The 24,030-nt window shown below is 49.3% G+C and overlaps 1 protein-coding gene and 1 long non-coding RNA gene across 3 annotated transcripts; one reads left to right on the forward strand and one right to left on the reverse strand.

The window, feature by feature from the left end:
* Nucleotides 1–1,432: 1,432 nt before the first annotated feature.
* On the reverse strand, nt 1,433–24,030 carry NSFL1C (NSFL1 cofactor). Of its 2 annotated transcripts, XM_045445060.1 has the most exons (10): nt 23,898–24,030; nt 21,288–21,385; nt 15,196–15,270; nt 13,350–13,355; nt 12,575–12,740; nt 11,861–11,953; nt 10,424–10,533; nt 9,419–9,556; nt 2,872–3,036; nt 1,433–1,834 (listed from the first exon to the last, which is right to left on the reverse strand). In XM_045445060.1, the coding sequence occupies exons 1-10, from the start codon at nt 24,000–24,002 to the stop codon at nt 1,672–1,674; spliced, it is 1,119 nt and encodes a 372-aa protein (XP_045301016.1). In that variant the 5' UTR covers nt 24,003–24,030; the 3' UTR covers nt 1,433–1,671. The 2 variants fall into 2 exon arrangements, with proteins under 2 accessions (XP_045301016.1, XP_045301017.1); XM_045445061.1 differs by lacking the exon at nt 13,350–13,355.
* Nucleotides 6,355–7,092, forward strand: LOC123580386. Its single transcript, XR_006703278.1, has 2 exons — nt 6,355–6,484; nt 6,600–7,092. It is a non-coding gene; the product is annotated as an uncharacterized LOC123580386 (long non-coding RNA).

Here is a 24,030-nt window from a genome sequence, read left to right on the forward strand (position 1 = left end):
GCCTTAGAAGCAGACGGCACCTTACCACTTACCAGCTATGTGACTTGGGCTTTAGATTTTGCAGTAATTACACTACTGGGACTACACTTCTTCAGAGCAACCCATTAGAAGCTACCAAACTCCACTATCCTCATTCTGGTCTTTAACGGGCAGGGGGACGACAATTTAGTTTTTCCAGACCCACACTTAGTTTCCACGGTCACCTCCGTCTGCCGGACATGCTATGGATGTTGCTGTCCCGACAGGCCCCCCTCCGCCAGTGTGGGATGGGGAACACCAAGCCACGTCCCTTTCCTGGGATGGGCACGGGGTGGAACGCCAAGCCCTTCGCTAGCCCTGGCTGGGTGTCGTGTTCTTTGCTCGCCGCAGGCGTAAAGCGGGAAGAGAAAAGTGTGTGGTGATGAGCGCCTGGGAAGAGCTCTGAGGCACATTAGGTTTCAAGACCAGGGGACTTTGAGTCAGTGGCGATCCTGTCTGTGGTTTCTCTGATAGGGAGGTGGAAGGACTTCCATCTAAAGACCCTGGCGACCTCCTCTCCCAGCTTCGCACAGGAAGCACGCTTACGGGAGGGGATCTTCACGGGGGAACTACTCCCTGAGTTGCTGCCCGTCGGAAGTCAGCAGGGCAGAGAACTGTGGACGGGACCTGCACACCAAGGCCACGGACACTGCTCTCCCCCTCAAAACGGACTCAGCTGGAGCCTCCTACAAAGGCTAACACTCGTAAAAGGGGCTTGTAGCACGGGCAACTCGCCCTTTCCTCACCATCTGATTTGCCCCTTCACCACTAGTGGATAGATAGCTCGGTGACATTTTGATTCTGTTCGTCTTCCGGGCCAAGGCACCCTAACCCTGCACTCGTGTGGGCTGGTGTGAGCCGTTTCCGAGAGAACACCCGATCTCCCAGGTACAGATCTCTGCATGTGGAGCGACCAAGGCAACGGCAGCGCAGCCGAGAACATCAGGGTGACAGTCCAGACGAGGGAGAAGGGCTGGGACAGAGAGGCATCGCTAGAATCTCAACCGGCCAAGGCCCGGGGAGCTGGAATCTCCCGGCGTCTTGAGTGAAAGGACTGCAGGGCAGTATTTTCACCTGAAGGGCTGTGTGCATCTAGACCTGAGCTCACACTCAGGCACCCCTGCTGCTGCCCAGTTGTATCCGGGCAAGAGGCATGTTCTTGTGGGAGCAAGATGCTGCAGAGCCTCTCTCTACAAGCGCCCGACCCCCTTCCCAGTAACGGGGGAAGCCTACCGGTCCTCTCGGGACTGGCGGGTGGATGCCAGCGGATGGGTGTCGTGTGCCACAAGCAATGTTTAAACAGAGACGGTGGAAGGCAGGCTCCTCCCCGCACGCCCTGGAGAGTAGTGTGATTTTAAAGCAATGAAAGCCGGCTTCTGTGGGAGACGTTCCATACAACGTGCTGGTGATATCCTTCCATTTTTTTGGTCATTTTTATTTTTTTCTTTAAAGTCCATTGATCGTCACAAAAACCCAGGAAATGCAACTAAGGAGAAAACAAATGTCCAACCGAGATCTAAGAACCCAGAGCTACGGAGGAGACGTGGCACTGGCCTGCTGGGTGTGTGGGAGGGGGCGGGAGGGGCGGTCCCCGTGGGGCGGCCGGCCAAGGGGGACGCAGGAGGGAGAGGAGGCTGCCGGCGAGGCGGGCGGTTATGTTAACCGCTGCACGATGACGGCGTTGAGCAGGTTGGCTTCCTTCAGGGTCTGGCTCTCGTCAGCCAGCTCTTTGTTCGGGAAGGTAGTCATGAGGACAAAGCTGGTGGCAGCCATTGCCGGTCGGGCGTCCACGATGAAGAGTCGGATGTCGCTGATCCTGGTAGAGCAGGGGGGGGTGAGTGGGGAGGGGGGTGAGCAGGGCTGGCCTCTGCCGTCCATAGCCCCCGGCCTTCCTTCTCCACAGGGCAGCCAAAGCACTCACTTGGAAGCATGTCCGATCACAGCGCTCCCTTGCCTAAAACCCTTCACGACTGCTCCCAGTCTCCTTGGGATAAACACCGCCTCCTTACTGTGATCCCAAGCCCTACCTAATTTGACCCCCATGCTCCTTCCCCTTGCTATGTCCCGCCTTCTAGATTTTCCTCATGCTGTGCTTCCTGCCAACATTGGGGTCCCTCGAGGCTCCTCTGCCTGATTCCTGTCCTGTAATCCTAATCAAACCTTTTCAGAACTTAGCCCACATGTGACCCCCTGTCAGCACTCAAGGATTGTCAAGCCGTTCCCTGGGCCCCACACGTGCTTCTGGTTTAGTTGGCCTATGCCTAATGAAATATGGATACTGCTATCCTAGAAAAAGGCGTTTGCCAAATACCTAGAATACTGGTTTAACAGTCCTCCCCTGCTAATCTCTGCAATCTCTCCATGCCTCAGTTTCCCCATCTTTCAAATGGGGTTGGCAGTTTGCTTTGATCCAGCCCAGATGATCTGAAATAGTAGAGCAGGTATTCTAGAATTTTCAAAGGGCAGATCTAGAAGAGACTTACACAGCCCAGTGGTTTTCAGAGATCCCCTGGGGGGAGGGACACCCAATTGGAGGGGAGGCTGGTGCTGTGTCCCCTCCTCCTCTCCATTAACCACAGCAGTTCAGATTTTATTGTTCTGCACTCGGGCTCTGCCATGAAATTTCCTGTGAACACACACTGTGGGGGCTTAAAAAGACCCTGAGAAGTCCAGTCCCCTAACTTTATAGGCAGGAAGTGAGCAGTTGCTGGCCGCACTTAACAGAAGAGTGGGGACTAGAACCACAAGCTTCAGACCTTCCCATCCCGCTGCCCCCTTCGGGGACCGCACGGAGCGCCTGCTGGCATTTAGGGGGCCCTCCCCAAGCAAGTGAGGCCAGACGGCGCAAGGCACCTGTGGCTGTGGTTAAACTTCTGCACCAGCCTCCCGCCGTCGGCGAGCCGTATCTGGATGTTTGTGGTGGGCTGGGACTCGTCGATTGAGACAGAAGAGCTGGCTTTGGCTTCGTTCTCTGCCTGTTGGGCTGGAGAGCTGGTATTCAGCACCTGGGGGGCCGTGCTGAGGAGAGAGAAGCCTGTCAGGCCGCACATAGCAACAAGGCCCCTGCAGGAGGGCAATCGCGCCTTGGAGTCAGCCTGAGCACGCCCTGTGTCCGGGACTCTGCTCGCTGCTGTGGCTACAAGGAGTGACTCAGACAAGCCCTGCCTTCGCGGAACCTACAGGCCCGGCAGAAGGCACTCAGGCCCCAAGCTGCGGCTAGCTTCCAAACTCCTGAGTAACCCGGGGCAAGTGACTCACCCCTTCTGCTTCGGTGCCCTCACCCGGACAAAGGCCCGAAGGGAGGAAAGCAGTATGCATGACAGCCTGTGGCGGGACCAGATCAGGATGGGTTTTAGCCTCAACGAGTGAGGCCAAGGGTACTCCAGGTCCGTAGCAGAGGCAGGCCTGACAGCCGGGCAGGTGACTGCCGGGATGCAGGGACCAGTCCAGACTCCTTCCCGGTCATGGAATTGTCAGGCCTGTACCCCCCAGTGCAGCCTTATTCGTGTGCACATTCATCCTCCTGTGTCAACTACCAGAAGGGGACAGAGATTTCCCACAGGTCAACTCAAGCACCCCGCACCACAGGGATTATTTGCATAGTATCAACAGGACACGGCGGCTGCTACCGATCTTCGATCAAGTGGACCGGCGTCTGAATGCTCCCACTAGTCAGGCGGCGCTGGGCAAGTTACTCGAGCTCCCTTAGTTTCAACAAGGGTAGTAACGAAGCTCTTTAACAAAGGTTAAGGCTACCTGACCTGCCTTGCTCAGCTTTTGTGAGGGATGAAGGAGAGAAATAGACACAGCGCTGACACACAAAATGTACACAGAACTCCCGATTCTCGACAACTTCTGGAGGCTTCGCCCCTCTCCTGTAAACACCTGTGTGTCCCCCTCCCAGCCTTTCCCTGAGCAGCCGCCCTCACCCAGACCCCTGCAGAGAAGAGAGGCCAGGAGGTGGCAGCTTGCCTGTTTCCCCCAAGCTTCGGATTACATCAGTTCCTACACCTCTCCCTCTCCCCTGGATCTTTACAAGCTAAAAATGGTACTCCTAATAAAGCCATCAGAAAGTGCTTTCCCAAGGGTGTTTCCTGAGACCTAATCCCCTGAGAGATCCCCAGGAAGGCTGTGGAAATGCCACACATCAAACCGGCAGCAGCAGAGGCCACTTGCATATTACAGGTCTTGAGAGGCTGTGCGGTTAAGGCAAACTTATTTGACCACCTTGTCCTTTTTTCAAGCTACACTTGTTAAACCTCCTGCATATAGAGTATGTCCTGGAACTCAGTTTGTGAAACACTGCCCTAGAGCATATAACTAGCAAAGAAGAACGGAAAAGTGAACTGTTTTCTGTGACTGTTAAAAAATGAGGGCTCAGAGAATCACAAAGCAGAGCTCAGGGGAGAACCCAGCTATGAGAGGAGCTGCTCCTTTCTATGCATCAGCCTCTCAGCGGGTGGGACCCAAATGTGGGCCAACGCATACAGACATCACACCATCACAGACTTCAAGAGATGCTCAGAGACAGTGGAGGGTTCAATATTACACCCGTAATTGCCTAAGACTGACTCTGTTCATTAGTTTTATGGGCATGAGGTCAACTCTCTAATTAGACTATAGACAGCCTGTCTCTCAACTGTTCAAGTAACAATTCCAAGGACAGAACAGGTACTCCGTGAAGCTACTGCCTGCCAGAAAGGGAACTCTCACATCTTCAGTCAGGCTTGCAATGAGAAAGAAGCGAGATGGCCCAGAGAACCAGTTTCACCTAGGGTGGGGGCGGGAGGGAACCAGGAATGACGTTGACTTTGCTCACGCGCTGTCTAGGGGCGGGGCGGGGGGGGGGGGGTTGATGTCCACAGCCTCCCGGACTCGTCACAACTGTCCTTTGAGATGGGTGCTGTTTCCATCCTATAGACAGGAAAACAGAAGCACATGCTGTAGAGCAGTTTTTCAATTGTTAAAAATTCATGTAATGAACGAGCTTTTTACCTGTACGTTCTGTGTGTTCCTCCAGCCAGGACTTTGTCAAGTGTCAAACTCTAGGGTTTATTTTAGGAAACTAATATATTAAAACTGCCTTCTCAAACTCCTCCCCGGCTCCCAGAGAGTCTGATAGCCCCCTCTCCTACAAGCTGCCTGATGCTCAGCAAGTTAGTGAACATCTGGACTTCTCAATTTCCTTTTCTGTAAGAGGGCAATACTATCCCTACACCTCCGCACCTTTTAGGGCAGGCAGTCCACTAAATGGCAGCCAGTACTACTAAGGAGAGTCACTGTGCTCCTGGAGCCATCGGGTCCCAGCTCTAGCACTGAACTAAACAACAGAGGCGGCTGTGGCCAAGTTACTCAACTTCCCAGGGCTTCACTGTGTGCACGTGCTACACAGGGAACTGTTCTGCTGTGGGGGTTAGCTGACATACCGTGTGCAGGCTGGACACAGACCAGACACTCAGCAAGTCCTCCCCACAAGGAGGCAACTGAGGTTTTGGCTCTCTTCCCAGCACAGCCTCTCGCACGGAGCTGGTGCTCATCACCTGAGGGTGAGGGAAAGCCTGATATGCACACTTGGCCGTGTTGCTTCTGTTTCTCTTGCACACCCTGTGAATCCGGTGAGCTGGGGAAGTGTGAGGGACATGCTGTATGTTTATGATGCACTCATCACCGAGCTGGGCCCCGTGCTGAGTATTTCACATGTAGTGGTTCATTTAATTCTCACAATGGCGGGTGAGGAAGGGATTCATCATCCCCGCTTTATAGATGAGGGAACTGAGGCATAATGGAATTAAGCTACGTGCCCAAGATCCCGGTGTTGATTTGACGCGAAGCCAGGATACAATCCAAGCTGCCTGGCTCTTGTCATACTTTCCCTCCAGGCCTTGGAGTCAGGTAGACCTAGACCTGGATTTCAGGAACAGTGTCCCAAGACACAGTTTGCACGTCAATAAAAAGGGAGTTAAATGAAATTTCCCTTGGTTGGGATAACAGCTAAAAATAATGCACCGTACCCAGCAGGTACTAGAAGCACAAATGCCTACGTGGCTATGTAAGAACATCCAGGATGCAATGCAGCGTGGTAGGGAAGAGCAGAGACTGGAGGGAACCATCTCTGCACTGACCAGTAGTGTGACCTGCATGTGATCTGACCTCTTCAAGGCTCAGAGTCCTTATTTCATCCCCTTATTTGGGGGTGAAAACAGGATTAAAGGTGATAACACATGTGAAATGCTTACTACAGTGCTCAGCTAACAGCAGAAAAAACACTCTGTAACTACTGTTTCCTATCATTCTTCAAGGTCCTGCCCTACTTCTATTTGTCTAAATTCTGGACCCGATGCTAGTGCCTGTCCAAGGGCTGTAACTGGAAATCCCCTACAGGCCACTCCCAACCTACGCTGCCCTCAAGGACTGGAGCAGGAGGAACCGCAACACAGGATCTTACGGCCCTCACACTCGCACAGTAGTAGGTCCAAATTGCTCTCGTCACGTAGGACAGCCACACGCAGTTGCCCAAAGGAGCTCAGCCCTGGGTCTGGCGCTTCCTGAGCACTGCTCACACTCGAACCACTCCTTTCCAGGGGCGGCCACGCCATCGGCAGCAGTGAAGGCACCTCCCCCGGGGACGGAACGGTCCGATCAGACATCTACAGGAAGTTTCTTTACTGTCTCCCTGCAGACACCATACACCTCACAGGGAAACAGCCTCCCCCAGATGGAGAGCCTGGATCACCGACTGCTCCTTTCCTTTGTGGCTGGGAATTAACTGGGCACCAAGGTACTTTGTTGTCACCATTAAGTGCTGACACTTTGTCATCTCTTTACAAAAATGACCACTGCAGAAAGCACGGTGAGTAGCCGAGACTCAACATGGGTAGCAGCAACCGCACACCCCCGGGGCACTCTGGGCGTCTGCTACTCATAACTGAATAAACGCAGCCTTTCTGGACCTTCAGATTAGGTCCCATCCAGACAAACAACTGTAAAACCTAAAACAACAAAGTTTAATACAACTGTAAGAATTTTCTCAAATTTTTGAACTGAGAACAATTTATACATTCAGCTAATTGGAGGGAAAAAACGCAGGACTAATTCTTGAGGCAAACCTGAGAACATTTTCTTAAACTTCTGGCTCTTGATCGTTTTAGTTGACAAGATGACAGTGGAAAACGTTGCAAAATTTATGGGAAAAACTAAAAAAGCTATCCATCTGGTTTAGATTGAAAAGCTAAAACCTCATCTTACTTAGCTATATGAAACTTGTCTTTTGCTCACTTTTCATAGAAAGCCAGCACTGAAATAAAATGAAAATGGAACTGGCAAAGAATATTTATTTAGCTGACAAAACCAAACTGTGTCAACCCTGATTATCAAGATCTGTTTCAACTTGTTGGGTGCATCCTCCACACTAATAAAGTTATTTATTTCCCATCCTGCTAAAAATAGACCTCCTTAAATGTATTTTAATTTTTTGAGATGTGGAGTCTTGCACAAATCCTATAGACTTCCCAGGAGTAGCATTTCCCATTAGTATCAAGAAACCAACCAAGCCCAAGCTACACGGTATTCTGAGTTCTGAGCCAGGAGAGCAATTTGACACCATCTTAAAAATATGAAGACCTTTCAAGACAGCAATATTACTTCTAGCCCCAAATTAAGGGGTATACAAAGATTTAATTAGAGACACTCACTGCAGTGTTGTTCCTGAAACTGGCAGCTGTCTAAATGGTTAAAGCAGGGACTAGTCAAACTATAGCACATACGTAAGATAGAAAATTATGTGAGCATGACAAATAATATTGCAGAAATACAATTACTGACATAGAATGACAGCCATGCTACTTTCATTAGGCAAAACAGCACATGATAAAACAGCATGTTTATAAGACTAGAAGGATACTAATCGGATATGTCTGGGTGTTAGGTTTAGGTTTTTTCTTAATCTGTACTTTCTATTATTTAAAAAAAAAAACACATTTTGTTTTAATAACAAAAAAAAGAAAGAAAGAAAGAAAAAAGAAAAAAGAAATTTCCTATTGCTCTACAAAGTTGAGCACAGATGGCAGGGATGCCAGACAGGGCCAATCTGAAAACAGCTGTCCTGCACTAACCGACTGGCCCAATGTGGGGGATGAAATGAGAACAGGGTGAACTTACTATCCTGGTTATGGTAAATCAATCTACTAGAGACCACTCTAATGTCCTGAGCTATTATCTTTGCTCTTGATAAGGAACGAATGGCCGACGGGGAGTCTCCTAGAGTCCCCACCCAAAGCTCAAAGGGCAGAGCTACTGGCAGACCACACTCCGATCTCTGCCGACAGGGATGAGGGGAGACGGGCAGTGCCTAGCTCAAGAGCTGCCAGATCGGGCTCAGAGAGGGTGCTTGCTGTGCAGGTGTGGGAAGGAATGCCAATCACAAGGCCTCAGTTCCAGTCCTGGCTCTACCACATACCAGCTATATACCCAAGGATAACCCTTAGGGTCCAAGAACCTCAGCTTTCCTTCTGTAAAGTAACAAATGTACTTGCAGGGAGGGTCACTATTCCCTGCATGCGTCTTCTGCACACAGTTCTCTCTGGAGAATACTGACCAAGTGACCCATCACACAGAGACGAGTGGGCTTCTGAGAGAAGGAAGCCTGCTTCTGGGTGGGCCAAGGTCTGGTGGGAGAACTCTGCCTATTAGAGGCAACAGTGACTTCAACCGATCAGATCCCATCAGGAGTCTAAATGGAAGATGGAGACAGTGGCAGAGGACACAGGGCAGAAAAAGGCACAGGAGGTGACAGTGAGTATCATGCAGAGCCAAAGTAGTAGAGACAAGAGCTGCAGTAATGGTGGAGAGCAGCCGGCATAGGGCAACGATGTCCCCGAGCTTCCCTGGATCTTGAACAATGCTGCCGCAAGGCTGCAAGTCTGGCTGGGCAGAAGAGTCAGAGATTTCTTATCCCTCCGCATCCCCATTTCAGGTGACTCCCGGGAACACGTGTCTGTCCTGGCCTTAAGCTACGAAGGAGATCACTGCTGCCACGAACGTGCTAGATTACGGAGTCAAAACAGCAACGTGTTACCCTTTGTGCTCACGCTGTGCACTGTGGGGCAGTGCTCTGTGCTCCTCACAATGATTAAGGAGTAAGGAGTAAGGACCCTCAGTTCCATTTTACGCTTGAGCAAACTGAGGCTATGTAGTCCAAGGTCATATAGCTAGAAAATGAAGAGATTTTAAACTCAGGTCGTTTAACGCCAAAATCCATGCTCTCCACACTTTTCCGCCCCTAAAGATAAAATCCGCAGTGCTCGGAAACGGCAAAGAGCTACGTGCACGGTGATGGTACCCAGGGTCTGGGGGGCCTGGCGCAGTGACCGGCACATCCCACTTCCGCCTGTGCTGCTCTTACCTGCCCAGTTTCTGACCCTCGCCAGTGAAGGCTTTGAAGGCTCCCTTGGGCTTCACAAAGTCCTCATCCCGATGGTCCTCCATGTCCAAATTCACTTGCCCACCATGAGCTAACCTCCGCAGCTCTGCTGGCACCTCCCTGCAAGAGAAAAGGCAATGCTGGGTCCACACGGAGCGGCACGGGAACAGCAGTGATGGGTGCGAGGGGAGGAGAAACATTGTAGTTCCAAATGTGAAAATCACTGGGTCTCCCCAGGGTGCGGCTATTTTAGTGGCGATGGTCTGCCTCCTGCTGGCTTCTCACCTGCTCAAAGTCATGGCTGAGACCTCTATCTTATCTGGTCACTTGGTTCTGCCCCAGGCCCCAAAGGGAATAACAGACACACAAGGTTTTAGACCTGTGAATCTGTCAAATTCACTTAAAATTTTTTACTTTTTAAAAATTTTTTAAATTTCTTAAATGTCTGTATTTTTGAGAGAGAGAGAGAGAGAGAGAGAGAGAAAGAGAGAGAGCGCGCGCGCGAGCATGAGCAGAGGAGGGGCAGAGAGAGAGGAGGAAAGAGGATCCAAAGTAGGCTCTGCGCTGACAGAAGCGAGCCTGATGTGGGACTCGAACTCACGAACCATAAGATCATGACCTGAGCCAAAGATGGATGCTTAACTGACTGATCCAACCAGTCACCCCCAAATTTACTTCTTTATAAAAAAATTTTTTTTTTTAGGTTTTTATTTTTGATAGAGAGAGACAGAGCACAAGTGGCAGAGGGGCAGAGAGAGAGGGAGACGCAGAATCCAAAGCAGGCTCCAGGCTCTGAGCCGTCAACGCAGAGCCGGACGCAGGGCTCGAACTCACGGACCGTGATATCATGACCTGAACCGAAGTCAGACGCCCAACCAACTGAACCACCCAGGTGTCCCCCAAATTTACTTCTTAAATCAGCCTCTTCATTCTTATCTGCCATTCTACTCACTAACATGGAACCCAGAGGAGGGCTCTTCTGCTCACCCTCTGCGGATAGACTCCAGAAACTGGGCATTGGACGGGTCTTGGTAGCTTCTGAGTTCACCATTGTCCAGGCTGAACCCACTCTTCCAGAGCTTCAACACTACGTGAACCTGTGACAATAGGAGGTAAGCAGTCCATACATTATCAGGGAGCTGGCAAGCACATCAATGTGTGCAGTAGTAACACCGATCTGTGTTAGCAGGTTTTTACCATTTTACTGTGTCATTATCCAAACACAGAAAGACAACATCACACACACTCACGCACATACACACACACGCGTGCGCGCATGCACAAGGAAATCAATCAACAACCAAGTATTAACTTAAAATAAAAAGGTGATATGGCAACAGGTTAAGAGCATGGGTTTTGATTTAAGCAGACCTGGGTGTGTATCTTGATTTTGCACTCACTACCTAAGTGGCTCTGAGTAAGTGACTAAATCAAATCTGTGGCTTATCTGTAGGGTTGCCAGTGTGCCTGGCATGTAGCTCGTGCTCAACTAAACTGCCATGGCAAATTTACTCATGGGATTACTTTGCAGTCATTAAAAACGATTATCTACAATTTGTGTTAACTCCCTAGACATTTTCACAGAAAACGGTCCAGGTTACAAACCAACATATTAGCATTGTGGATACAATTTTAATTTTCTTCTTGACTTCATTTTGGAATAAACCCAAAGTGATTAAAAACAAATATATTATAAAAACTAATTGTCCCAAGGCCAAACATCTGTTTAGGGCATAATATTAAATTTAAAAACCTCACAATTATCTATATAGTCTGAGACACTGATTGGAGAGGGACCCTATGCACAGGAAAAAAAGGGTTGGACAATAGTAAATTTTTTCAAAGTTGTGCTTTGGGTGGACTGAAGCCCTTTTTTTTTATTAAGAAAATTTTTTTTAATGTTCATTTATTTTTGGAAGAGAGAGAGAGACAGAGCATGAGCAGGGGAGAGGCAGAGAGAAAGGGATACACAGAATCCGAAGCAGGCTCCAGGCTCCGAGCTGTCTGCACAGAGCCCGACGCGGGGCTCGAACTCACAAACCACGAGATCATGACCTGAGCCGAAGTCAGACGCTCAACCGACAGAGCCACCCAGGCGCCCCTGAAGACTAAGTTCTTTAGCCATGTCCGCACCACCAGAAAACCTCAGAATCATGATCCCTCCACCCAACATTCATGGAATGCTCAGAAAACTCCTTCGTTTGCCCATCCCCTCTGCTCACTCCTCCTCTCGAGTCCCCCTGCCCAGCCAGATGAGAGCTGACTTTTGTTGTCAAGTAAGCCTCTCCACTCCTGGCCCACAGTGATGGCACTGCCTCTCCCTTTCCAGAGGCTGCTGGTTCACACATAACACGTGACCAATCCCTTCTGAAAACTGGCAGAACACGCTTTGAGCTCCCCTAAGGAAGGTAGATGCGCACTCACATCCTGGCCGGAATGCCGCCTCCTTTCTCCCGCCACATAGGCAGACTCTTCCTCTGGTGCTGCCCCAAGGCGATAGCCACCCCCTGCAAAAGGCTGTAAAAGACACGTTGATAAACACTTGAGGTGTGGGGCCCTCAGATACAGTGATCTTACCTACTAGATGCACCTTCTCTGGTACTGAACTCACAGCTACAGGGCCAAGCAGTATGGTAGATGAATTAAGTGGCCAGGAATGGTGAGAACTGGAAGGGAGTCGGGAGGGGCTGCTTGGCTAAAGGGAACAGCTGCTACTAAGCTCTACTTAATCATGGCCACGTAGGAATCTGGGTGCAAGATAATAGCAAAGGCTTTCTGACATTCCCAAAGGAGACAGAAATCTAGAATTTATGTAACACATCAATTCAATTCACTACAATTCAATTAAAACAAAATAAAGCAAAATACTAAATAAGTCAAGTTGGTTTAGGCCAAATAAAACATGTCTGCAGGACCTGTTCCAGCCCACAGGCCACAGGCTTGAAAGTTGCCCCAAATCTTGATCTCATGTTACAAGGTGAGAGAAAGCGCACCGCTCTTCTGGATACAAGAGCAAGTGAGCAATAAAAGAAAAGACGAAACAAAAACAAATTCAGTCACTACTGGGGTGAGGAAGGGCTCCTCCCAGTCTCCAGAACCAGAGTCCTGTGGACACAGACAATGATCCCCTGTGCTCACTCTCGGTTTACTGGTTTCTCCGGGACTCTTGGTCACTCGTTCCACAGCCACAGCTCCATGCTCCTTGGCACCTTTAAAGAGATCATCCACCAGCTCGTTGGGACTTTTCTTCCTGGGAGGGCCAACAATCTGCTGTCCGCTTCTTTCTGAGCCCCCAGCATAAAACCTGTGCAGAAAATACATGTCTAACACTAAACACACTTGGAAAACATGAATAGAGCACATGCCAGGCTCCGGGCTGGGTGCTAGGCACACTGAGGCAATAATGGGTGCAACGCCCATCTTCAAGGAATTTACCGTCTAGTTGGGGAAACATGTAAGCAGGCAGGCAGGCATAATGCAGTGTGAACAGCAATGGAGGTCAGTAAGGGATGCTCTGGAGCACTGAGCTATGAAGGACAATCAAGGCTTCCTAGAAGAATGTCTTCTGGGCTGAATCTTGAGGATGAGGACGAGGACAAGTTTATCAGGTGAAGAAACCAGGGAAGGGCATTCCAGGCATGCACAACAGCATGCCAGCTCCAGAAAGAGTCCCAGCTGGGAATTATTCATCCAGGGGCCGGCACCTTTCTAGGAGATAGCAACTGTGGTCACAGTCAGAAGCAGCTACCACTAACAGCTCTGGGTTAATAGTGGCAGTGGCGTCGTTAGTACAAGCAGCCAGGCTCCAGTGTCGGCCCTGCTGCTGAGTGACCCCGGGCAAGCCAGTGCATTGCCCTGCATGTCATTTTCCGTATCTTTGAAATAGGAGGGAAGGACCACATGCCCTACCTACCTGCTCCTTAAGTCAGGGCCATGAGGTTCAAATCAGCGGATGTATGCAAAAGAATAAGCAGAGTAATGCACACATGTAAGGTGGTGTGATACAGCACTGAGAGCTCACCCGAGCCTCGCCTCACCTCGCTATTCTTGTGACGTACACCGGGGGCAATGAGAAGAGGGCACTGAAGAAGGTCAGGGAAAGCTAAATGCCAGCCCCAAGATACCCACACCAGGCTCTGCAATGGGCCAAGCACAGCTTGAGATGGAGTTAGCAGCTTTTACGCCGGTTCTGAAAACCAGTACTCACGTAGCCTGGCTCATCACTCCTATTCACTGCCAGGTCAACAGCATGTTGCTAAGTGGGGACATTGAGAACCTACAAAATTAGTCTCAGCCTTCTATTTCCTGACATTCCCCACTGAATGCAAGGCAAGCCACAGGCCTTGACAAGGATGACAGCACCAATGTCATCAGGTCTGAAATGCTGAGGGGCCGAGGAGGTAATCAGGATGTGAAATAAAGGAAGGTCATCACCTGGAGGATGTGACAGGACAGGAAAAGGAGGCAGCGGCCATTTAGGAGTTGGGCATTCACATACTTGATGGCATTGCCTTTCACTCAAGGAGTGTAAAACTCTGAACCTTGAATGTATCTAAAAAGAAGGCTGTGAGGCAGTGTAAAGGTCACTATATGGATGAAACAGAGAATAGAACACACGTAATTTCTCAGCCCACTTCCCAAAGAGTGACCATGATGAGATAATTACATTTCTATAATGGTTACTGTAATGTTCTTAGGAATGTCTGACAGACCGAGGCAGGGCCCATGGGGAACTAAAACCCGTGAAATGAGGCTGCAGATGAAGTTCTGCTCGGTGGTCTTTACCATAGAATCTCAAAGCCTTGGCTTGTGAACTGAGAGCATGTAATCAAGTGCTTAAAAATATTCACTCCCTTGTCCCTTTCATGTCTAGAAACTCCACTAAGAAAAATAATCTGAAATGCAGTCAAAGATTAATACACAGAGATGTTCAAAGCACTGATATTTAGTGGTAAAAAAACTGTAAACAACTTAAATGTTGGACAACCCATTTGATGAGTTATTATAGTTGTTGAAAACACTAACGAAGAATCTTAATGGCACGGAGAAGTACTGAATATATAGCCTTAATCCAATAAAACAAAGACACAAAATTACCTGACCAACACCATGTAAAATACAAAACAAAGCACAGTTATATACAGAACACTGAACAGACCTATGCCAAAATGTTAACTCCAGTTACCAAAAGGTGGACGAGTGTTATATTTTTTTCAGTACACTATTCTGTTTCTTCTACAATGGGCACTATTTTTACTATAACATTCATAATGGTTAAAAACAGACAGTATTTGTGTTTGTGTGTGTGTGTGTGTGTGTTGGAGAAAAAAACACATCGATAAGCTTTTACTCTGCTCATTATGCGATATACTGCCTTTTTAATTAAGAAAAAGCTAGAAAAATATACACCCAAAATGCTGATACCTGGTTAGCACTAGGTTGCAGTATAAAGAACAACTTTTTTCCTCTTTATCAGTTTGTTTCCCTTCCCTTAATACTCCTCAACAAATATGTATTAATAGTTAAAAATAGAAAAACAAACCCAAACACCCCAAAAGAAAAAAAATAGTAACAGGGGAAAGGGATCACTTCTAAGCTACAGGGAGTGGGAGACTGTTTCTAGGATATAACCCACCTAGACTAGCCCACAGTAGTAATGGCTAATGAGAACTGAGCACATTATCCTTTTGGGTCCTTCTAGATGATTTACACATTATCATGAACTTTCCTGTGGACTGTGCCCCCTAACAAAGACTCACCTCTGGCCCTCCTCTTCCTCCTCCTCTTCGTCTTGGTCATGAATGAGGTCTCTGAAGGATGTCACCCTATTATCGCTGGAGACACAGAAAGGAGCAAAATGACCTCAGGGAGAACTAAAAGTAACTCCCGTTATCAGCTGCTAAGGAGATGAAAACATAGGGATTAGATATTTTTGGTGGGGCAGAAGAGTATCTATGTGAAAGAGGGTCAGCCTTTCTAAGTCTAAATGCAAAATGACGTGGCATTTACTTCTTCAAAGTCCACAGGACTACTAATAAATTAGAAAGGGCTATCACGAAATAAAATGGAGTCCCAATTTAAGCTCTCCTAGGGGGAGGAGAGGGCAACAGTTTGGGGTGTGTACTAATTTAAAAACTTACTATTTTCATCATTTAATTTTTATTTATTTATTTTACAGATTTTTTTTTCAATTTTTTTTTTTAAACGTTTATTTATTTTTGAGACAGAAAGAGACAGAGCATGAACAGGGGAGGGGCAGAGAGAGAGGGAGACACAGAATCTGAAACAGGCTCCAGGCTCTGAGCTGTCAGCACAGAGCCCGTTGCGGGGCTTGAACCCATGGAGCGTGAGATCATGACCTGAGCCGAAGTCGGACGCTTAACCAACCAAGCCACCCAGGCGCCCCAGATTTTTATTTTTTTAAAAGTAATCTCATACCCAATGAGGGTCTTGAACCTACAATCCTGAGATCAAGAGTCACAGGCTCCACCAACTGAGCCAGCCAGGCAGCCCTCATCATTTGATTTTTAAATACTGAGGGATGCTTATGTGTTAGGCACTGAACTGGATACTAGGTCTATAAAGATGATCAGACCTAGTTTTTTTTTTTTATAAACTTTATTTCTTTATTGTGAGAGAGAGCATATATACACCCCGGGGAGGGACAGAGAGGGGGAGAGAGAATTCCAAGCAGGCTCTGTGCTGTCAGTGCACAGCCTGATGCGGGTCTCAAACTCCTGAACCGTGAGGTCATGACCTGAGCCGAAATGAACAAACGCTCAACCACTGAGCCACCCAGGCGCCCCAAAAGTTCTTATTCTTGAGTTGCTTATAGGCTCATTGTGGCCCCTGGGCCAGGAAACCCTCTGCTAAATGGGGGCTGGGGCACATGGGATGTGTGGGTACAGAATGTCCTATCCCTCATGGGGTGGGGACAGGGGAACATCAAGACAAGTTTCCCAGCAAAACGGACATTTGGATTGAGTGCTCAAGAATGAGGACTGTCAGGTGGATAAAGGGCAGGGGCTGGTGGGAGAAGGGGGGCAGCAGCGCACTGCAAGAAAGAGGTATATGCACACACGCAGAGTTACGCATTCGAGGAAGGGTGAGCAACCAACAAGTGAAAAGGAAATGATTATGTGGGTGGAGGCCTCTGCTTCTGCTGTAGGCTAGTCAAGAAAGAGTCTTTATTGGTGTTTAGGAAAAAAGCAGGGCTGTGTGTGGGGTTGGAGAGGGTACACTAAAAACGGGCGTGAGAAGGGTCACCTTCCTCTTCTGACATTGTTTTACACTGCCACTTTTTTCCTAGCTTAGACTGTCCTCAAGGAACTTAGTTTCTCAAGGAGGAGGCATATTGATAAAAACACTTTTGGTATTTCTTAGAGTAAGAAGGTAACGTCTCTATAAGAAGAAGGGGAATACAGGTCTAGTGAGGCTAGACCAAGAAGCCTCAAAAAGTTATTTTCTAGAGAAAAGCTGCAGATCAGTCTTGAAGATTTATACCAAAGAGATAATCAGAGGACAGAACAAGGCTTTGAAGTTGCATCGACTAGAAATGAGAGAACAAAGACCAATTAATGTAGCAAATACACTCCCTGCTTGAGTTAACTGAGGCAATCTCCTGGGCATTCCTGGATGCTCTCTACGACGTGGTTCAAAAGGATCTAAGTGACAGATGTGCACCAGTGCCCCAAAAGGCTAATTCCACTCATTAACCTTCCCAGGGGGAGTCTTCCACAGATGCTCGGCCTAGTATCCGTGGGAAAAAAGCACCCCTCCCCCGCCCCATTGTTAACACCTTCAAATACACACACGTACACATGCTCTTGAGCAAACCACTTGCTCTGCCTACAGGTTTTTCTCTGGAAGTTCTTACATCCAGACTCTGACACAGACTCTGGTGTCCACATACCCGGTTCTGATCCCAACTGAGCCTCCCACCCTGGGATCCTGGGCATGCTAGCGAAGCGCTCTAAGTTTTCCCATTTCCAAGTGAAAATGGGGACCATCACAGCACCGACCCCACGGTGCAGCACATTTCAAGTGCTGTGCTCGAGCAGTGGTTCTCCCAGTGCCGGTCCTTAGACCGAGCGCATGAGCATTACTGGAGAGACTGTTAGAAATGCCAATCCCCAGGCCTGCCTTAGAGCTCCTGAGTCAGAAACTCAGGGAAGAGTGCCTGGCACCCTGCGTCGGAAGCGATCTCCAATTCTGCCGCACACACTCAGATCTGAGAGCCGCTCTGGAGTAGCGCTCGGAGAGTTGCCTTACAGCATGAACGTCAAGGGGACACCACCAATGTTAGAACACTTTGTCCTGTGTCCTCCACAAAGTGGCAAAATGTCTCAGAAATTTCAGCACCCAGACTCTATCTCCCAGGTACCCTGGCACCCTGAAGTGCCACAAAAGTCCTTTGTCAGATCCGTTTTCCACAGTGATGGAAATGCTGTACCTGTGCTGTCTAGTACGGAAGTCACAGTCACATGTGACCTATGGAATATTTGCAATGTGATTAGCATAAATAACTGAATGTTCGTTTTATTTAATTTTAAATAATCTAAACAGCCACATGAGGCTATTGGCTCCCACACTGGATAGTACAGTTTTAGAGAATCAGAAAATGGCAGCCCCAGACATCCTCAGAAAGCATAGTTTAGTTGGGAAAAGAAGAAGAAAAGGAAGAAACTCACCGCTACCTCTTGCTGCGCTAGGTACAGGGGTGGGAGGAGCTGGACAGGGAGTAGCGTGTGGCAGAAGCAGCTCCGGATTTACACAGACTTGGCCTTGGATCTGCCATACCAGCAGCTGGGAGTTACTCAATCTTTGTAAGACCCAGCACCCCGACCCGTGAACTGACAAGCACCCTACCTACTTCTAAAGAGTATCTGGCAGAGCCAGACGGATGGTGGGTGCTCCTGAAATCCCAGTTCTCCCACTTCCAGGAACTTATAATTTACTGAGGGACAAAAAGTTAAATATCAGGAGAAGAGTTCAAGACAGCCCACGAGTGATGGCACCGAGTAGTATGTGGATATGGGTCAAAGTGAACAAATCATAGGTGGCCTGGATTCCTGAGGAACGGGACGGGACTATGGCACGTTGCCCACGGGCTGGGGATGATGCTCTCGACAGAGAAGGCGGGCACAGAGCTAAGCCTAGAAGGACCCAGGGGTTTGGACAGGTAGAAAGCAAGACAGCAGGCACATCCAGTCAGGTGAGAGGCTCAAACAGAAGCAGGAGAACCAAAAAGGAGGTCAAATTAAGACACCAAAGGGATCGGTTTGGTTGGAATAAGGATGTGAGAAACGAGGGTAAGACTAGGATGGTAGGCTCAGGGCTCGCTCGGGAGGACGCTGCATGTCCACGAAGGGGACGCTGGAAACAGAAACAGACCTGCATTTAAGTCCTTGTTTTACTCGCTGTGCATCTTGGGAAGATGTCCAGCTTTAGTATTTTCATCTGTAAAATGGCTACAGGGACAATACCCAGACACAGGGTTGTAGTGAGGACTAAAGAGATGTACATGTAAAGGCTTAACCCAGTGCACGGCACCTGGCAAGTGCTCAATAAATGACAGCTGTTACTATCAAGGAGTTTAGGCTATCTTGTAGCAGTGTTAACCTCTTATGTCCCATAGACCTTGGAAAATCTGTTAAAAGCTATGGATATCCTTGCCAGAAAAGACACACACACAATCTGGCTGGTGGTTTCAGGTAATTTATAAACCTTCTCACATCCGTTGCAGACTTATCCTGGGGGTTCAGGGCCTCCACATTAAGAACCCCTTTCTAGAATCAGAGCAGGACCTCGCTAATTGAGTGTGGCTCCAAGGAATGGTCGGGACATGAAAAAGTACTTGAGGAGGACGGTGGGGGGTGGGTGGGGTGGGGCGAGCCGGGGGGGCAGGCTAAGTGTCCTGCAACAGGTCACTTGGGGTGGGGGCGGAGGCAGGTCCACACAGAACTCCTCTGAGGCGCTACTGTAAAGCATGGCTTCTCCTGAGAGTGCACTCAGTGCTTTCCTTCCAGACAAGGACAATGACATCAAACCATGCCCTTCCTCTCTCTTTTTCTTGGCTTCCCGGAAGCAACAAAGCAAGGCATCCAGGCCTGCACGTGCCTCGGTCTTAACATTAAACTCTATTTCCTCGATTGCTTTACTAGTAGGTCTACTTTTCAATCTACGAATTTGTTGTGGAAAGAGCCAGGGAACACATAAAAAAGAATGGGGAAGACAAAAATGGATGCTGATAATAAAAACATGACAACGGCAGCAGCTAATATGTATTATGTTCGAAGTGCTTCGTAAGTTATGAATTCATTTAATCTCCCACATGGTAGACACTGCTATTATTCCCATTTGATAGGTGAGGAAAAGCGAGGGACTGAGATGCTCAGTAAACCGTTCAAGTCTCAAAGCTCCCAGGTAGCAGAGCTGGGACTGGAATGCAGGCAGTCAGGCTCATAGGCCTATGCTCTGATGAACCACGGTCTTGACAGGACTTTGGGGCTACTAGAGGAGAGAGATGTGAACATCTCACCAGAGGCCCCCCTCTGTGTGTCTGACACGCTGATGTCCCACCAGTAACCTGGGGGGCCTGTAAAAGACTCATACCCAGGAAATCAGCCATCTTCCTAACAACCACGTTCCAGGCAGTAACGTCCAGATGAGCCATCACCCATACCTTACAGGTCAGCCCCTGTGAATAATTAAAAGATCAACTGCCTACTACTACCTCTCTTCTCTGGACGTGGGAGAGAGGGAAACAAGGAAGCAACAAAATCTGGTCTGGGATTAGAGTTCCTTCTTCAGAGGGAAGAAATGTAGTTTAAAGCTTGGATGCCTTTAGAGAGAAACAAAATTTACCATTTCACTGTCAAAGAAACACTCCATCTGTATTCTGGGGCTGATTTAAAAAAACCACACAAATTTTCCTGGTGAAAACATATACCATAGAGTAGAGACAAATCAGGCTGGAGCAGAGAGGGGAGCTGTGGTTCAGACACCTCTGTAGTAAGAGGCCCTGCCTGTCTCCTGGAGGATCAGCACTGTCTTACTCTGCAGATCATAGCAGTGGTCCGCCATGGGAACCCTGCAGCCAGGTGTCTGGGATAGGGGATGCAAATGGGATCATGAAGGTCAACTCTGGTTCACCGAATAAGGTCTCCCTCATCAATCTGGGGAAGAGTGGGCAACACAGGTTTATTTTCTCTAAGACTTCTTAATAGGGTAATGAAAATTACCTACCAAAAATATCAAAAGAGCCCTTCTAAAGTTATCTAATCTTTTCCATCTACAGCACCCCAGAGAGGAAGTCCTTTGCTTTCTACTTAAAAACTTCCAGAGGGGGTGCCTGGGTGGCTCAGTCGGTTAAGTGTCCGACTTCGGCTCAGGTCACGATCTCACCACTCATGGGTTCGAGCCTCATGCTGGGCTCTGTGCTGACAGCTCAGGCAGCCTGCCTTAGATTGTGTGTCTCCCTCTCTTTCTGTCCCCTCCCCCACTCACTCTCCCTCGCTCTCTCAAAAAGAAATAAGCATTTAAAAAAACTTCCAGAGATGGAGAGTCACTCCTCACATTGATAAATACAAGACTCTCAAACATCTTCAGAGTAGGTTCCATGGATTCCCCCAGGCCTGGACCATAAACCACACTCCACCTGAGTGTGTCGTCCACCTCTCTACAGGAAAGGAGCAAATCTTATGAGGTACTAATTCCCACCAGTTAGTCTAACTTTCTCACTACAATCTATTGGCTCATATCTCCAGGCCTGAACCCTCCATCAAGTCAGGAAATTGCTCCTCACTGCTGGAAGCACACCCGTGTAGCAGTAATTGAAGTTGGCCCTTACCTGGGGGCTGTGCCTCTGGACACTGAACTGGGGGTTGCCTGCGAAATGGTCACAATGTCTTCGTCCCCTCCATCCTCATAAAAGCTTGCTAGGGCGATCTGAAACAGAGAGGTAGTAACCTGGGTTCTTAAACAGGCCTTCGTCTGACATATTTCCTTTGAGTGCAAAAAAGCAAAGTCACGAAGGTATGGCCCACACTTACAAGATGGTCTGTATCTGGGGACCATGGAAAATGAGATCAAAAGGTAGCAGCCCGGGACACCTGGGCGGCTCACTTCAGCTCAGGTCGTGATCTCGCTGTCGTGAATTCAAACTCCACATAGGGCTCACTGCTGTCAGTGCAGAGCCAGCTTCAGATCCTCTGTCCCCTCTCCCTCTCTGCCCCTCCCCAGCTTGTGCCCTCTCAAAAATAAATGAACATTAAAAAAAAAAAAAGTAGCAGCCCAACTATTTCTCCTCATATCACCTGAAACGAATTCCATATCCTAAGGGGAATAGAAGGCAAGAAAGAAGGCTGGGATGGAGACACTCCTCATTCTCACATTACCAGGAAAGGTGGTCCAGTGAAAGCAGCGTACATTTATTGAGCATTTATTTATGTGCCACAACGTTCTGAGCATTAACTCTACATGTGTTAACTTATTTAATTCTCAAAGAACTCTATATAATTATTATCATTGTCTCATTTTATAGTGGATAGGGAGACACTGAGAAAAATATTGCCCAAAGTTAAACAGTGAGTAAGGAGTGGAGCCAGGTTCCAAGCCAAGTCTGCTCAGGCCCCTACTCCCAGCTTTTACGGGACAACCAGGAGTCAGGAACGGTGAGGTCAGTTCAGATGGCTATTGTTGCTTTCCCACTGAGGCCCAGTTTCCTCATCTATCCACAGGGACACCTGGCCCACCAACCCTGCACGATGAATGAGAGGACCCATTAGCATTTATGCACAGGCACGTCTTAGCTCTATACATACAGAAGGTCTACGGGAGTCTTTTGGACATTTGCGAGTGTTTCTCTTGCTGACTCAATGGTGAAGTATTTAATCACTCTGTACAAAGATACGAGCACCTAGGTCTATGCAGATGAAAGAGGCGTGGTTCCTGTCCTCAAGATCACCAGCCTTATAGAAGGCAGTATGCTGTCATAGGACATGCACTGAACTGGTATGGGGGTGGGGGAAGGGGGGCCTACATTCAAGTCCTGGCCCTGCCAGGCAAGTCATGTCGCATGTGGGAGCCTCATATTCCCTACCTGTAGTGTGAGGAGACGCACTGAATGACCCGACAAGCGTGTGACGTTAGTCTAGGCTTTCCAGGCTGCCTTGCACAGGAACTTCACACTGTGTGTGTGTGTGTGTGTGTGTGTGTGTGCGCGCGCGCGCGCGTCCACATGCACGCATACAGGCGCGATGCTGTACCTAACTCTTTTACTTTGGGGAAGCAATTTAAATGGGTGAAGTCAGACCCAATTCAGATCCCAACCTCACTACTTACTGGCTGTGGACCTCGGGCATGTCACTTGCCCTCTGAGCCTCCCATTCCTCATCTATACAACCGAGCTGGTTAGTCTTCTTTACCTCAGTGTTGCTAGGATTAAACACATCATCACATGTAAAGTGCCTGGCCCTTGGTGGTTCAGAGCTTGGGCTCTGGAATCGGACTGAACTGAGTTCTAACGCTATTGTTTCCACTTGGTAACCAGCGAGGCCTCACGCAAGTCACTTAACCTCCCTAATCCTCAGCTGCAAAATGCAAAGATTAAATAACTTCCGGCACGGAAAGCAGTTAGAAGAGCACCTGGCTCCACCGTAAGGCTTCAAGAAATCACTAATCATCATCACCTACCTAAGACGCAGGCTGGCCAATGCCATTTACGCCATTCTTTCTATAATTAATTGCCGAGCGTCTACGATGAGCCAGGACCTGCGCTCGGCACTGGGGATTCAACAGTTTACAAAAAACCCTCCCTCGTGTAGCTCATCTTCATGACTTAGCTAACAAACATTTAATGAATACTTAATACGTGCCAGCGAACTAGACGATAAACTCCTCGAGACTCCCACTGTACAGATGAGCTAAGACAGACATTGACACAGGCCCCAAGCTGGCGCCACCACCTCGAAGGCAGTTTCTCCCAGCAATTAGGTAGGAGGGGGCGTGGGCCAACTGCAGGGCTGGGCTTCTCCCTCCACCGGTTGCCGGGGCGGCGGAAATGGAAATGAACGACCCCCTCGGCCTCACCGCAGCTCCCCCCAGGACCCGGTCCTTCCCACCGGCCAGGCCCTCAGCCGAGCCTCGGCGCGGCCGCCACGCCCCCAGCTCCCTTCTCCACGCGGGTCGCGGCAGCGCCCGAAGTCTCGCTGACCCCGCCAGCGGGCGAGGCAGAGGGGGGTGCCAGGGCCCGCAGAACAGGGCCGGGGCTGGCCCGCCTTTTCCCACGCCCAGGCCGAGCCGGCGACGCGTGGCAAGCGGCCCCCGGACCCCTAGGCCTGGGTCGGGCCGCAGCCCGGCGGGATGACTGTGCGCTTCGGCCACCGCCGGCTTGGTGCGCCAGACGCCCGCGTCCCGCAGCCCCCCGGCCGGCCCAACGCACCCGGCCCCGCGCCGCTACCTGCAGGTCCCAGCCGGCCGATTCGAGGAAGAAGCGGGCCCGGTCCTCCTCGGCCCCAGTCACCGCCACGAACTCCCTCAGCGCGTCCTGCCGCTCCGTCGCCATCTTCGCTCTGTGCGCCGCCCGAAGCGCT

This window comes from Leopardus geoffroyi, chromosome A3 (genome assembly GCF_018350155.1).
Source record: "Leopardus geoffroyi isolate Oge1 chromosome A3, O.geoffroyi_Oge1_pat1.0, whole genome shotgun sequence".
NCBI classification, from domain to species: Eukaryota; Metazoa; Chordata; class Mammalia; order Carnivora; family Felidae; genus Leopardus; species Leopardus geoffroyi.